The sequence below is a fragment of the Lolium rigidum genome, chromosome 1, assembly GCF_022539505.1.
Source record: "Lolium rigidum isolate FL_2022 chromosome 1, APGP_CSIRO_Lrig_0.1, whole genome shotgun sequence".
Lineage (NCBI taxonomy): Eukaryota > Viridiplantae > Streptophyta > Magnoliopsida > Poales > Poaceae > Lolium > Lolium rigidum.
This window is the reverse complement of record NC_061508.1, coordinates 360365764-360380996: the sequence shown is the minus strand read 5'-3', so window position 1 is coordinate 360380996 and position 15233 is coordinate 360365764. Positions and strand designations below refer to the sequence as shown.

The following is a 15233-nucleotide window of genomic DNA, read 5'->3' as shown; positions in this document are numbered from 1 at the left end:
TTCGCCATGGGAGTTTTTAAAATTACAAAACAGCTGTGTAAGGATATTAATGATGCCATGGCCGGTTTACGGTGGGGAGACACGAGACGAACACGGGAAGATGCACTTGGTTTGCATGGTGGAAGATGTGCATTCCGAAGAAGCTCGGGAGGTATGGGCTTCAGAGACTTACATTCTTTCAATTTAGCTATGTTAGCAAAGCAAAGTTGGAGACTGCTAGAAAGGCCGGATTCTTTGTGTGCGAGGGTTCTCAAAGCAAAATATTATCCAAATTCAAATCTGCTCAATGCGGGACCAAAGAATGGATCATCATACACTTGGCAAAGCATTGTAGCGGGATTGCAAACGTTTAAAAGGGGACATATCTGGAGAATTGGTAATGGTGAAAAGGTAAATATTTGGGAAGATCATTGGATTCCCACAAGTCCAACAAGGAAGGTATTCACACCAAGAGGACATATTATTTTTAGGACTGTAGATGAGCTTATTGATCCGACGACTAATAATTGGGATGAGGATCTCATTAGATCCCTCTTTATTCAGATGGATGCCGAGAGAATTCTGAAAATACCCTTAAGTATAAATCTGACTGAGGATTTTGTGGCTTGGCATTATACAAAAAACTACAGCTTCTCAGTCCGATCAGCCTATCATATTCAATGGAATCACTCCTTTGGTGATAAAATGCGAAGAAGAGACGGACAGGGTCAGCTCAAGTCAATCCGGTTTGGGAATTACTATGGAACTTAAACATTCCGAGTAAGGTTAAAATTTTCTTATGGAAGGCTTTGCATGGGGTACTCCCTGGTATGTCTATATTGGCCAATCGGCATGTCAAAGTATCACCTCAATGTCCAATATGCAAGAATGGACCAGAGGATATATGTCATATTCTGTTTCGGTGTTTAAGAGCAAAGGAGGTCGGGGAAGAGCTCGGTATGAAGGAAGTGATTGAGCATGCAATGTTAGTGGACAGATCGGGTTTTGTTGTCCTGGAGCATATCCTACGATCACCCAACAATAACATACCACAGCTACAACACGTTACTCTACATGAAATTATAGCGGTAGGAGGCTGGTACATATGGTGGCAGAGAAGAGAACTAGTAAAAGGGAGTCTGTTAGTCACCCGAGAAAGTCAGCCTTTGCAATCAAGGCGATAACTGCAAATTATGAAACTGCTAATAAGAATTCTGTTGAGAAAGAGATAAAGTGGTTAAGGCCGAATAGAGGAAAGCTGAAACTGAATATTGATGCTGCTTACTACCCTAATGGTTTGGGATCTGTTGCAGGAATCTTGAGAGATAGTAAAGGAGAATTCCAGGGTGGATTTTGTCGGCCTATCGACAATCTTCTTAGCGCGGCAATGGCGGAGGCAAAGGCGTTATATGAAGGCTTGGCTTTCCTTGAGCGCTTTGGATGCTTGTCTTGCCAAGTAGAAGCCGACGCCTTAGAACTGATCCAAGCCTGTAATGGAGATGTTGATATAAACAGCCCCTATGCCGCTACTCTGGCTGACTGTTTCCAGAAAGCTAAAGAGATGGAAGAAATATCTTTTCTGCATTGTCATAGAGAAGCAAATCAAGTGGCGCATGAACTGGCAAAATTGGCGTACATCAATAGAGAGAACAGGGTTTGGGAGGGTGATCCACCTGATGTTATTCTGCCCTTTGTTATGAATGATGTGATTCTATTCACAAACCTGTAATTTGTACTCTTGTTTATCAGGCGGCAAGTACCAGACGCACTCTTTTCCTTCCAGGGTACCGAAGGGGGCTGGAAGGTTTTTAATGAGGAGGCTTGCTGACCTTAATATATATGTTATGATTTCAAAAAAAAATACCCGCCTCATCTAGACCGACGTGTCGTATCGTTCTCCTTGGGAATAAATGCCGTGTGGTCTCTAAATGAACGAATAAACTGGGGAAGCCTTAATTAATGGGCTTTAAAGTTGCAGGCCCAGTACCTGATTCCTTGCGCGAAATGAAAGCTCGACAGCGCGCGAGCCGCACCGCACTCCCTAGCGCGCGCCTGGGAGTATCGTTTTGCTGAAGGAATTCCCGTACTGGGCTAGGCCCATTTAGCTCGATACATTTGCTTCTGGCATAAAAAAAAACAACATGCTAGAGTCGGGGATCTGCTGTTTTTTCTTGACTGTTTTTCATTTTTTATTTATTTTTATATTTACTTTATTTCTCCATTTCCTCATGTCCTTCCATGTCCTTTAGATTGTTGTTCCATCCCATCTAGGTTGTTGTTCCCTTCCGTCTATGATGTTGTTCTCCTTAGTCTAGGATGTTGTTCTCCTCCTTGTAGAGTGTTGTTCCCCTTCGTCTAGGCTATTGTTCCTCTCTGTCTAAGGCTCTAAGCCATTGTTTCCCTCCGGTTGTTGTTCCCCTTAATATAGGATGTTGTTCCCCTCCATCTAGGCTATTGTTCCCCTCCTTCCAGGATGTTCCCCACCGGCTAGGCTGTTGTTCCCCTCCGTGCAGGTTGTGTTGTTCCCCTCCATCTAGGCTGTGATTCCACTATGTATTATTAGTTGTCCTCGGGCCCCAAATGATCGTACGATTCGATTTATCTAACAATTCACATCTAGCCCTAGTATTATTTTAGAGGAATATATTAGCTACCCTAAAAAAGTGTGGAGTCAAACGCACTTGATACCTTAGGCTGGTCATGACCCATAGTAACTTAGACTAGTGTCATATATATAATATTAGTCTAAATTAGTACCTTTACAATTAATGCATAATAACGTAAAATTAATATAATTAAAGGTTTTATTAATTAGCATGTAGTGTTATCATGCCGAAAAGTGAGATGTTACAATAACTAGCTATGTTATTCTATCATTCTCTCTTTCATTAACTCATTGTCACATAACGAAATTTGCACTAATGAAAAAAAAGGCTTAGAGCCAAAACCGCACTCGAGAAGGAAACGGAAGGTCCACCGATCCACCGCTGGTAATTGGAACCGCTGATTGGAAAAAAAATGATCACATGTACGTCGTTTTCTGGTCTCCTCGTCGTCTACCTATGATGCTCAAAATAAAAATACGTCGTTGATTGTTGTTTCGGGGTCCGGCCTAAAGGCCCGTAAAATTCGGTGATAGTGAAATATTTGTGACTGTCAAGGGTCTACCAGAAAGCAGTGACGCCAAGTGTGTGTTAATCAGGTGTCGCTAAGGGTGGATGTACGTGCCGATTTTTTTAGCTCGGCCTGAGCTTTTCCCGGCTCGCTCTGAGTTCGGCCTAGCTCTCTATTGAAGGTGACCGAGTCGATCCCAATAATCTAGACCGCCATGAGCTCGTGGCTCGGTCGGCTCGGCTCGGTCCAGCCCGAAAGCTCGTCCTTTCGGTTCTCTGTCAGAACGGTGACCATGGCAGAAGGCATGCCACTCGCGTTCTCAGCAACCTACAACTCCTTTTGACAAAATATTGGGCCATAGCGTTTTCATAATAGTTTAAAATATGAGTGTGGTATTGGATTCAACAAATGATCAAGTTAAATATGTCATTGTCTTCTCCGAATAGCTGCAGATAAACTGTTCGACGAAATGTTTTCTGTATCCCTGTTGTCATGCTTCTCACTGCCGCTTCTGCCATGCTTACCCCGTCTCTGTACCCTCCCTGCTCAGGTGTTGTGCTCGCACTCGACATCCGGCCACCTCTGGCATGCTTCTCTGCTGCTGTAGATGGTGGAACCCACATGGCAGACACATGCACATTGATTGATGATAGCTACACATATACCAAAATATACTAGGTTCTGAAGTACTCTATATGTGTCACACATCAACCATATTTACTTAATTAGCTAGTCTTAAGACACGTACTCGTCAAGCAGAAGCCACCAGGCACAAATTTACCTCTGTAGAAAGACTCGTTCATTCAGATCAATCGATATGACAACCCAACTCCCTTGCATTGCTAGAATCCATGTTTGATATTTGAAACGCGTTGACCTCAGTTATGGGGATTGTGGAGACATGAACGGAAGAAAGTTGATAGCCGGGAGATGAAAATATCTAGCAAGGTTGTGACAAAAAAAATAAAAAAAATATGTGTGACTGACTTAATTAATGAATGTAAGAAAAAAATGTGTTGGCCCTTCATTAATAGGAAGATTTAATACGTACAGAACAACATAATAAACAAATAAATGAATAAACGGTTACAAACTTGTCATGCCAAGGCGAAATCCTCACTAACGAATGAGTGTTATAACCATGACTCGGCTCTGTTCCTTAACACCGGTCATTAATCATCACCAGTTGACCATCCTGCAGTTGAGTCTAACCTCCATCGGTGTCTTCTCGGATGGCGATATGTTACCCATCTTTACCATGGCCTTGGCAAAGTCCCTCGTGAACATCTCACCCTTTTTGATGTACATCTCCACGAGAGCATCTTGCCGCCCACCCGCGCCGTAGAGCGTCTGGTCAGAGCTGAGAAGGCCACGCCGCGCTATCAGATCCTTGTAATAGGCATTGTCAAATCTCATGGGTGTTTGTTCGTCAAACGGCGCCATGCCACCTTCACTATCACCAGCCGGACATGTCTTCCGCCTTGTCTCGGCGAAGGAGGCGTCGATATCGACATTGTCGTTGACGCGATCTCTATAATTCTCGCAGTTGGCCATCCCGACCGTGTGCGCGCCGGAGAGCGCAGTCATGTCGCGAGCATTGAGGCCACGCTCTCTGAACGTGGAGACGAGCGCGGTGAAGTTGTCATGTGGGGTCGGGAGGTTCTCGGCGCCGTACATGTCCGCCGTGCGTGAGTCCTTGCGGCCGAGTGGCATTATCCAGCTGGGCCCTCCGAGCATGCCGACGGCGTCGCGGGAAGCGAGGGCGATTATGTCGGAGCAGGAGACGGTGGCCGGGCAGTCGTGCTCCAACACGGATTTTATCTCGTCGATCACCTCGTAGCCGCGGACGGAAGTGTTCGGCACCGCATCCTTCTCGCTCTGGAAGAAGGGTGTGCTATCCAGAAGAACAGAAGCATCGCATCCCTGCCATAAACCAACATTTACCAATTTCAAATTTGACGTCCTACGGATTAGCAGGATAACATGACGTGCAGGGGTGTACTTAGCAGCTGGTAGTTAATAAGGTGCATACGTTAACGAAGCAGTCGTGGAAGAAGAGGCGAAGGATGGCGGGTGACACCGTCGGGTCTCGGGCGACCGTGTTCGCCATGACTGTCCGAACGATGCGCTGCACGTTGGGGCACGTCTTGTCGTAGTACCTGGCGGAGAGCTTGTGGTCGCCATTGACGGAGGACACGAGAGCAGCGAAGAGGAGCAAGGCAAGTGCGACCCAAGAGCCCTTGGAGAAGGACATGTCTTATGGTGCCAACACGCCGATCACTCGATCGATCTAGTGCTTGCAGCAGGGATCTACGCTGAAGCAGAGAAGCTGAGAAATTCAGAGACGATTTAGTGTAGGTAGAAGCAGGCTAGCTTCGTTAATTGCTAGCGGTGGATGAGTACGTTGAATCATGGAATGCGTGCTTATATAGCTTGGAATCGAGTATGAAACAGTGCTAATTCTTGCTTTGCTACCCCGTTCCTGTTGCTTGGAATCCTGACGAGGTCAAGACTCATGACGGCCGTAAGAAGAGAACAAAAGAGGATACAAACTAGTAGTAATTAATAATACACTTGCAGCAAGCGGGGGGTTCGTTAATTTGGGTCATGCGACCGCACGTCACATCCTACACTTGCAGCTCCAGTCGGCACGAGGTTCTTCCTCTTCAAATAAGGAGCTCTTGATTATTTTTATAGAGTGGATCCTGTCATTCTGACTTTCTCAAATCACGCATGCGTGCGTGTTCATATGAACTCGTTTCTAGAGACTGTTCGATATGTTGTCAATGTGGATGACCAGCTTCGAAAATAAATAAATAAAAAGCTCAAGTCAGCTCTTAATAGGTTTCGGGAAAACTTGTTTTGTCAGTTGTTGACCATTTTGACCAAACGCACTTGATACCTTAGGCTGGTCATAACCCATAGTAACTTAGACTAGTGTCATATATATAATATTAGTCTAAGTTAGTACCTTTATAATTAAGGCATAATAACATAAGATTAATATAATAGAAGGTTTTATTAATTAGTTTGTAGAGTTATTTCCCTGAAAAGTGAGATGTTACAATAACTAGCTATGTTATTCTGTCATTCTCTCTCTCATTAACTCATTGTCACATAATTAAATTTGCACTAATAAAAAAAGGCTTAGAGCCAAAACTGCACTCGTGAAGGTCCACCGATGGTAACCCGTACCGCTGATTGAAAAAATAATCATCACATGTACGTCGTTTTATGGTCTCCTCGTCGTCTACCGATGATGCTCAAAATAAAAATACGTCGTTGATTGTTGTTTCGGGGTCCGGCCTAAAGGCCCGAAAGATACAGTCACTACGGGAACAACTTCATATGCCGACGGCCCCGTACCGTCGGCACAACCACTTCAACCGTCGGCACCGGCTGTGCCGACGGTGACCGTCGGCACAGGCTGGTCGGCACATTTCCGGTCGGGGTAGCTCCCATCACCGTCGGCACAGTGGACCACCGTCGGCACACGCTGCACCGACGGCTGGGACGGTGGCCGTCGGCCGTGCCACCGTCGGCACGAGGCGTTGCTCATCCGCAACGGAGTGACGGCGCTGGCGAAGGCCGTTAGGCTGTGCCGACGGTGAAACCGTCGGTACAGCAGCCCAGATTTTCCCAGAATGCGTGGGCGCGAAAACTGAAAAATTTCGAAACCGACAAAAAAACGCGCGCTGGGCCAGCTGTGCCGACGGTGAAACCGTCGGCACAGACCCTGCCATTTGGCACAGCTACGGGCCTGTGCCGACGGTGACACCGTCGGCACAGCCGGCCCAGGTTTTTTCCAGTTTTTGCCATTTTGCTCTATTAGCTCAGAAAATTGCTGAAATTGCACATATTATAATATTGAATGTCCAGTAACATATATAGCACCATATAGCACAAAGATATCACCGTATAGCACCAAATCTCACAAATATAGCATCAAATCTCACAAATAGCACAAATATAGCATACAAGACCATGGTACATACACCGGATCCACTACAAAGATGAAGCGTGTCATCATGTGCTAGTACAATGTAGAAACTATGGTGGTGCACCACCCGAGTGACGATCTAGCTCAATACGATCTAGCTCCGAGTGGGTGAAGTGAGGCCGCTGTATTTCGACGGTGCTCGGGGAGGTAGAACCACGACGAGAGCCACCGGAACCAGAAAAATGCCGAGGTTCGGCAGAAGCACCAGGAGAATGGCGACCGGGGTGCATCGGCGTACCACAAGGAGTGTCGTTCCCGGATTCTCCCAATCCCTACATGTTGGAGGGAGTTAGCAACTTAGCCATGTCACACCAAGTTAACAACTTAGCCAAGTTAGCAACTTACCGGGGTCAGCGACGCCGACGCTTGTACATGATATAGAACTCCTCCTTGGACGGGAACACCGGCGTCGGCCCCGGATGAGGTGGCTCGGGAGTGGTTCCTCTCGCACTCCAGTCATCATGAACCGAGTGAAACTCTGCAAGAAACGGGAGAGATAGCTCAGATTCAAACATGGGGACTTATGATGTTTTGCAACCATAGAGATTGAAACTTACCGCCATCTGGTTGCTCGTCCACTGGACAGAGGCATCTTTCACAAGGTCATGCTCCTTAATCTTCTCGAGATACTCCTCGTAAGCTACTGCATAGGCCTCCTCGAGCTGAGTCTACAATTTCAGAAATAATGCGTCTCATCAACATAGCCATTCAGGAACAAGAGTCAAAACAGAGGATGAAAGTGTGGATGACTTACATCTACCTCTACCCGAGAACGGCATGTAGTCCGCGAGGAGGTAGCGTAGCTGCCGGAGGGAGGGTAGCCTTGATCTGCGTGAAGTTCCTCTGAGGCTTGAAACCCCCAGCAAGGCAGGCAGGACGTCCATGCGGCTGGCCGGACCCCGCCAGCATCATCGCCACCTCGTCGACCGGCTCGGTCATCGGGTCCTCCACCTCTGGATGGAGCTTGGCGTACTCCTCGCAGTATTTTTCCTTGCTCTCTTTGGCCTTGCCGTAGTACCTCTCAGGCGCGGGCCGAGGCTCGTTCGGACTGGGCGTCACCAGCTTCATGTGCGTCCACGCTTCCATCTCACCAACTTCCCTCCCGAGCTTCTTCCCCTGCATCACAAAACAAATGTTATGCATATCATCGAAAATCAAAAAAATGCAGCTTGTTCCATTTTTATATGTACCAGACGCTCCCGATAGCGATCGGTGCTTGCTGCTCCCCGCATCGTGTGTTCCCCGATTCCCACGGTTGGCCTTGTTCCGGTCGCTCACGGCCTTGAAATCGGGGTTTTCGCCGACCCAATTCTTGACCAACTCCATGAAGGCGGCCCTCTTATTATTATCAGCCCAATGTGGTACAACTCTGCAAAATCAAAACTCATTTGAAGAACAAACAATATAGTTGCAAGTTAGCCGCGAGTACATAGAATCGCATTGACAATTACTTACCGACATGAATTGCTCTATCGTCATAGCCGGGGCGAGTCCCTGCACAATCTCGGGCTTTGTGTACCTTACGCCCTGCTCGGCATAGAAGTGGCCGATGCACGTGATCCTCCTGGTTGTACCACTGCTGCCGTGTCAACTTCCGACACATGCTACGGAGGATCACGTCCGCCCTCTCCTTATGCTCGGTCGCCACCCTATAATTGCGCTGCAATCAAGCATAACGAAAGTGTGAGAGGCATGAGTTATCACGGTGGGGTTATCAACTACATATGAACGAAACCCAAAGAGTATGCATTACGTACCCAAAACTTCTTGATCACGGCGTCGGCGGCGGAAGTAAAGCCGGGGTAAGGCGCTATCTCAAAGTCTTCCCAAGTGTAGGCTAGCTTGGACTCGCCCCCAAGGACCGGAGTGTACATCCCCGGCCAGTACTTCCTAATAGCAGCTCCAATCGGACTCCCGGCACGCGGACATTCCCCGTGTATGTGAAATTACTGCACAATTATCAAACATTAGAAAATGCTAAGTGTCATAACGAAAATGAAATCACCTTACTACTTACTCTATCTTTCCTGGGACAAGGAGCCACTTCTCATCCTCCGTAGCGAGGTTCCTTACTCTCATCGGGAACCTGCGCTTCCCCACGAATCCGCAACTTCTTCGGAGCCATCTCCGTCGAAGCCTCCTCGTCCCTAGACTCCTCCTCCTCCCTAGTGTCCTCCTCCTCCTCCCTAGTGTCCTCCTCCTCGTCCATAGACTGTGAAGCCACTGAGCCAGAAGCAGAGGGAATGTCAGCTAGAAGGAGCTGTGCATTCCCCCCTCGTCCTCCAGCTCGTCCTCCCCCTCGTCCTCCAGCTCGTCCTCCCCCTCGTCCTCCAGCTCGTCCTCCCCGCCCTCCGTCTGCATCTTCGTAACGCCGGGTGGGAACAATGGGTCTTCCACTCCGTCTGGAAGCACCCGGCCCTGGCTTCCGCTGATGCATCTGATCAAGCAAGGAGCTCGATGATGCCTTCCGTCCGCTCATATTGGGCAATTACCCGCATAAGAAAAGAGAAAATAATTAATAAGCATGTTGAAAATTAATAAGCATAATGACAAATATAGGTACTAAGCATAATGAAAAATGTAGGTATTAAGCATAATGACAAATGTATGTATTGAGCATAATGATAATGTAGGTACTAAGCATAATGACAAATGTATGTATTAAGCATAATGATAATGTAGGTACTAAGCATAAAAGACCCTCACCATTCATCACCACTCTCATCTCTAGGCATTGGGTTCTCAGCCTCACTATCAAAATCAGTATCATATGAGTATTCATGGTCGGCATTGGGTTCCGGTTGAGTCTCGACAATGTTGTCTTTGTTCGCATGGCGCTTGGTGAGCATAGCTATGTCCTTCAGGTCCACCACGGTCTCACCACGCATTTGTACATCGTTGTGGAGATCCTGAAGACCTATGTCTATTTGAAGAGCCCCGAACTGCTCTTCCTCTTGATAGAAAATTCCCTCATATGTTACCGGGTCAATGTTGTTGTAATCGTCCTCGGAGGGGATGGGTAGCTTACCATGTGGCGATACCTGGAACACGACTTCCCAGCCCATGAGTTCCTCATTCTGACATGGGTAGGATAAATAATAAACTTGCTTGGTTTGGTGAGCCACAACATAGACGTCGGATCCGCTGTAGGTGGTTGTAGGCCTAACTTCAACTAAACCAATGGAAGGGGTGCTTCTCATTCCACCGTGTGGGTCAAACCGAGTGGCATTTGAACACAAAGAGCTTGAGTTCTATGTTTGCGTTGTTGAACGTCAACTCGTATACCTTTTGTAACCTTCCATAGTAATCAAGATCATCGGCTCCGCGGTGTAGACCCCGGTATTTATTGTTTTTGCATTAGGCCGGTTCTTCTGGTGAAACTCCGTATGGAAGCGATACCCATTTACATCATACTTCTCATGCGTATGGACTCTACGGTTAAAACCCTGGGAAACGCATCTCAACTCATCTGTCATCTCAACGTTGGGATCAGCTCCCTACAAGTTCAGTTCAGATTATTTTGTGCATTAGTTACGTGTAATAAGACAAGTCACGGATTGCAAAGTAAGAGGAACATTTGAGAAATTACTTTTTCATGGAACCAGTTCACGAAGCTTTTATTTAAGGGCGGGGCACCCTCTTTCGGAAGAGTGTACCACTGCGTGGGAGTGGGACCATTTCTTCCGACCACATTTCATCATGGAATTGGCTGAAAGGAGAAAATACGTATTAGACCAAAACCAAGTTACTTGGTTGCAAAGTAATTGGTTCATCATTTTACCTCATGAAATCGACCACTTCCTCCATGTTCATAAGCACGTAAAGCATTATGCAATCCTTCTCTTACGGCGAAATGTTCTCCACTTTTGAGGCACCGGCCTTGCCACCGGGATATTTGAAGAGCAAGAGCTTTGGGTCACGGTTGGGCTCATCGGAATTGTACCGAGCGACCGGGTTATGCTTAGTGGGCACATCATTTGCATAGTACATTGTCGTGGCGTCTGCCATCTCATGGAGGAGAGTTGCCTCAGCTATGCATGCTTCAATCTTATTTTTGTTTCCACATTTGTACCGAATATACTTGAACTCCCCCTCAATACAAAACTGCCAACGATACTGCACCGGTCCCCCCAAGAGTGCCTCGTTGGCGAGATGCACGATGAGATGTAACATCGGAGTGAAGAAGCCTGGGGGAATATCATCTCTAACTTGCATAGCATGTCCGGCACTTGCTCCTGCAGCTTCTCAATCACCTCGGTACATATCTGCTTAGCACAGACCGTGCGGAAAAAATGGCTCACCTCCGCAAGCACTCGCCAGACATGATCGGGGAGATACCCTCGAAGCATCACCGGCATCGGCCGCTCAATCCATATATGATAGTCGTGACTCTTGAGCCCGTTTATTTTTCCTGTAGCAAGATTGACTCCCTTACTCATATTCGAACAATAACCATCGGGGAACATCATGTCATATTTGAGCCACGTAAATGCCTCCTTCTTGTCGGCGCTATCAAGACGGTACTTGGCATGCGGCTTTAACCAACCTTTTCGATTGCCCTCAGGAGGCTGCATGTGTAGAGCCACCCTGTCACATATCTCCTCAATATCGACTCTAGCTGAAACATTATCCCTTGACTTGCCTGGTATGTTGCAGCAGGTGTTAAGGAATGCCTCCCCACAATTCTTTTCGGTGTGCATCATATCGATATTATGGGGAAGTTCAAGGTCCTTGTAATACTCGAGCTCTGTTATGCCTGCTATGTGAGTCCAGTTGTGCGTTTTACCATATCCCTCAAATTGGTGGCCGGGTTCCTTACTAGGCTGGAGAGCACGTAGCTCAGCATCAACAGTTGCACCATTGAACTTTGGTATTTCTTTATGTTCAAGCACAACTACGCCTTTCGTGAAGTTTTTCTTGTCAGATCTGAACCGATGCCCTGGACTGAGGAACTTGCGGTGTTTGTCAAAGGCAACATATTTGTGTCCAGCTTTTAGGTGCCTGAATTCTAGTTCGTGCCTGCACACTGGGCATGGAAACTTACCAGCTGTACTATGCCCACAGAATAGGGCGTACCGGGTAGGTCATGCATCGAATAGTGGAACCAAACTTTCATGATGAAGTTTCTCTTTGATGCTCGGTCGTATGTCAATGTACCGTGATGCCACGAGTGGTGCAAATCATCCACAAGTGGTTGCATTAAGACACTCAATTTCTTCCCTGGATATTCGGTGGAAGGATCATCGACAAAAATATGTTCTTCCTTTGCATTACGACTCGGGAGGGAGATTGAGCGGAATAACAAACACGGGCCAGCAGCTGTACGCGGCGGTCGACATACCATAAGGGTTGAATCCATCGGTTGCTATCGCAATTCTAACATTCCGAGCCTCACTTGCCTCATTTGGGTGCTTTTCATCGAAGTGCTTCCATGATTGACCATCAGATGGATGTACCATGGGTACCCGTTTCTTCTCGTCCTGCAATCTTATCCCGGTCTTATGCCATGTCATCTGCTTGGCGGTCTCCTCGAACATGTAAAGCCGCTGGATTCTTTTGATGAATGGGAGATAACGAAGAATCTTTATGGCTACTTTTGTCCGCCTCTTCGACCATTGCCTACATCTACCTCATGATACCTAGAGTGACCACACTTGGCACGGTACTTGTCATCCGCATAGTCTTTCCAAAACAAAAGGCACAATTTTGGACGAGACATCATATGTTACATAATCCATTTTCAATGCTTTCAAGATTTTCTTCGTTTCGTACATGGTCTTGGGCAAGCAATGACCTTCGGGCAACATGTTACCTATCGTGTTCGGAGTCTTTTCAAAGGATGCTCGAGTACTCTCAAACATGCACTTGTCGGCTAGCAACTGCGTGATGCCATCAAGTTGAGACATTTTTGCACCCGGGTATAGAGGCCTCCTAGGCTGAGGCCATCATATCAATGAAGGCCCTCGCGGTTGGCTCAGGTTCCTCCTCCGGAAGTTCCTCCGGTTGTGGCGGTCCCTCCGGTTCGGGCGGTTCCTCCGGTTCGACTGTTCGTCCCATGGTAACTCCGGCATGTCGGCATCCCGAAGATCATCTAGCAAGTTTAAGATGCCATCGTTCTCATTGCCATCGATCCGCTGCCGCATCACCTCACCTCTATCACGTTCGTGCCGAGAAAAGTCGACCGGCGGGTCGTAGTCATGCATATACCCATTCCACCAAAGGTGTTTAGTCATCTCTAGAATATCCTTAGGATGACGCCTCCTGCAGACATTGCAAAGGCAACGGGGACGAACAATCCCCTTCGAACCACGAGCTAACTCCTTCACTAACAAATCGGTCTTCCATTTCCATTCATCTGTCACTTGAGTCGAACTAACACGGCCATTGTACATCCACTCATTATCAGCCATCCTGCTTTATTGCGTGACAAACAACAAATAGTAGCATGAAATTGAATGCATCATATTTTTATTTTTCTACCGGCGAAAACGTGTGCATCAACCTACATCTCTACTAGGTGGGCTCCTAGCAGCCCCCGGACCCGTAGTTGGGTACGTTCTCCACGTTCTGCTCGGGTGCGAGACAAAATTTCGGCAGCACCCCCCCGCTGCTCTCCCGATACACGTCTCGGCCAAAAGCCGAGAGGATGTGCATCCGGAGAACAACAGGGAGGCGCTGACGAAATCCTGTCTCGCACCCGAGCGAACGTGGAAAACGTACCCAACTACGGGTCCGGCGACTGTCCCGTAAATGCCACAAGCGTTACGGTTCAAAATATGCTGACCACTAATGCATATTTATCCGCATAACGCTTGCGGACGGGAATTGACACCTAGGTTACGCGACTTGACGGATAAATTAAATCTAATGACATAAAAAATGCGAAGGGGGAGTCGGCAATTCAGCTCACCCTCGGTCGTAGAGGAAGTAGTCGAACAACCGGCGATGTCGACGGCCGTAGAGATGCGCCGCAAGATCCGGGGTCGTCACGCGGGGTGCTCACTACGGGACCTAGTTAAAATAATAAAAATTTGTCAATGCAAATTCATCAATTGATAAAACAAATGCATTTCTACAAAATTCTAATTTATTTCATTTCAATTTCAATTACCATTTCAATTTCAATTTCAATTTCCATTCCATTAAACATTTATATTTCTATTTACAAATCCATATACCTAATTCTAATTTATTTCATTTCAATTTCAATTACCATTTCAATTTCTATTTACAAATCCATATACCTAATTCCTACAACTAAAATGCTAAAAAATATTTACATAATCCATATGCAGGGGGTGCGGCGCTTACCATGGCGGCAGTGGAAGGGCGGGCCGAGGGCGAGGGGGTCGGCCGGTGAGAAGGCCGGAGCTGCTGCGGGCCGGGGCGGGTGAGGGAGGCTGGGCCGGTGCCGGCTGCTGCTGGGGGTCGGGGCGGGTCGGGGAGGCCGGGGCTACTGCGGGTGGGGCGGGTCGGGAGGCCGGGGGCGGCGCCGGCTGGTCGGGGCGGGTGAGGGAGGCCGGCCGGGCGGCGCCGGCTGCTGCGGGTTGGGGCGGCGCGGCGGTGGGCTGCGGGGCGCCGGCTGCTGCGGGTTGGGCGCGGCGGCGGTGGGCTGCGGGGCGCGGCGGTGGGCTGCTGCGGGATCTGGCGGCGGCGGCGGGTGGAGGCGGGTGGTGGCGGCGCGGCGGACGACGGGAAGGGGACAGCGGCGGCGCGGCGGGTGGGGGGCGTGTGTGTGGGGCGTGCGTGTGTGGCTGGCCCCGACCCGTGTGGGGTGTGGCCGTTATGGCGCCGGAGGTGTGCCGACGGTTATGGTTGTGCCGACGGCCACCGTCGGCACAGTTAGGTTTATTTTTTATTTTTTTAAATAAATACTGTTTTTTTTGCGAAACAAGTACAATCAAAGACGCTCATACATACGCGTACACACTCACCCCTATGAACGCACACACGCACACCCTACCCCTATGAGCACCTCTAAGAGACTCGCGTTGAATAAGCGATCCGGCGGGTCTTGAGGCGGGGCGGCCGCGTCGACCCCACTTAAGTGGGGTTACGTGCCGACGGCCAGCTTGTGCATGCCATGTGGACACACACAACTTTTGGGGCCATTCCCTAGACCCGATGCTCGATTTCTGAC

At 48.2% G+C, this 15233-nt stretch overlaps 1 protein-coding gene across 1 annotated transcript; it reads right to left on the bottom strand.

Annotated features, from left to right (window-relative positions):
• Positions 1-4272: 4272 nt before the first annotated feature.
• Positions 4273-5347, bottom strand: LOC124665968 (peroxidase 4-like). Its single transcript, XM_047203330.1, has 2 exons — positions 5126-5347; positions 4273-5016 (listed from the first exon to the last, which is right to left on the bottom strand). The coding sequence occupies exons 1-2, from the start codon at positions 5345-5347 to the stop codon at positions 4273-4275; spliced, it is 966 nt and encodes a 321-aa protein (XP_047059286.1).
• Between the last annotated feature and the right edge of the window lie 9886 nt (positions 5348-15233).

Bases quoted from the DNA above. Each gene is read 5' to 3' on its own strand.
- LOC124665968 (XM_047203330.1), bottom strand. From the start codon at position 5,347: ATGTCCTTCTCCAAGGGCTCTTGGGTCGCACTTGCCTTGCTCCTCTTC. The intron at 5,017-5,125 runs GTATGCACCTTA...GGTTTATGGCAG, and splicing joins TCCACGACTGCTTCGTTAAC to GGATGCGATGCTTCTGTTCT.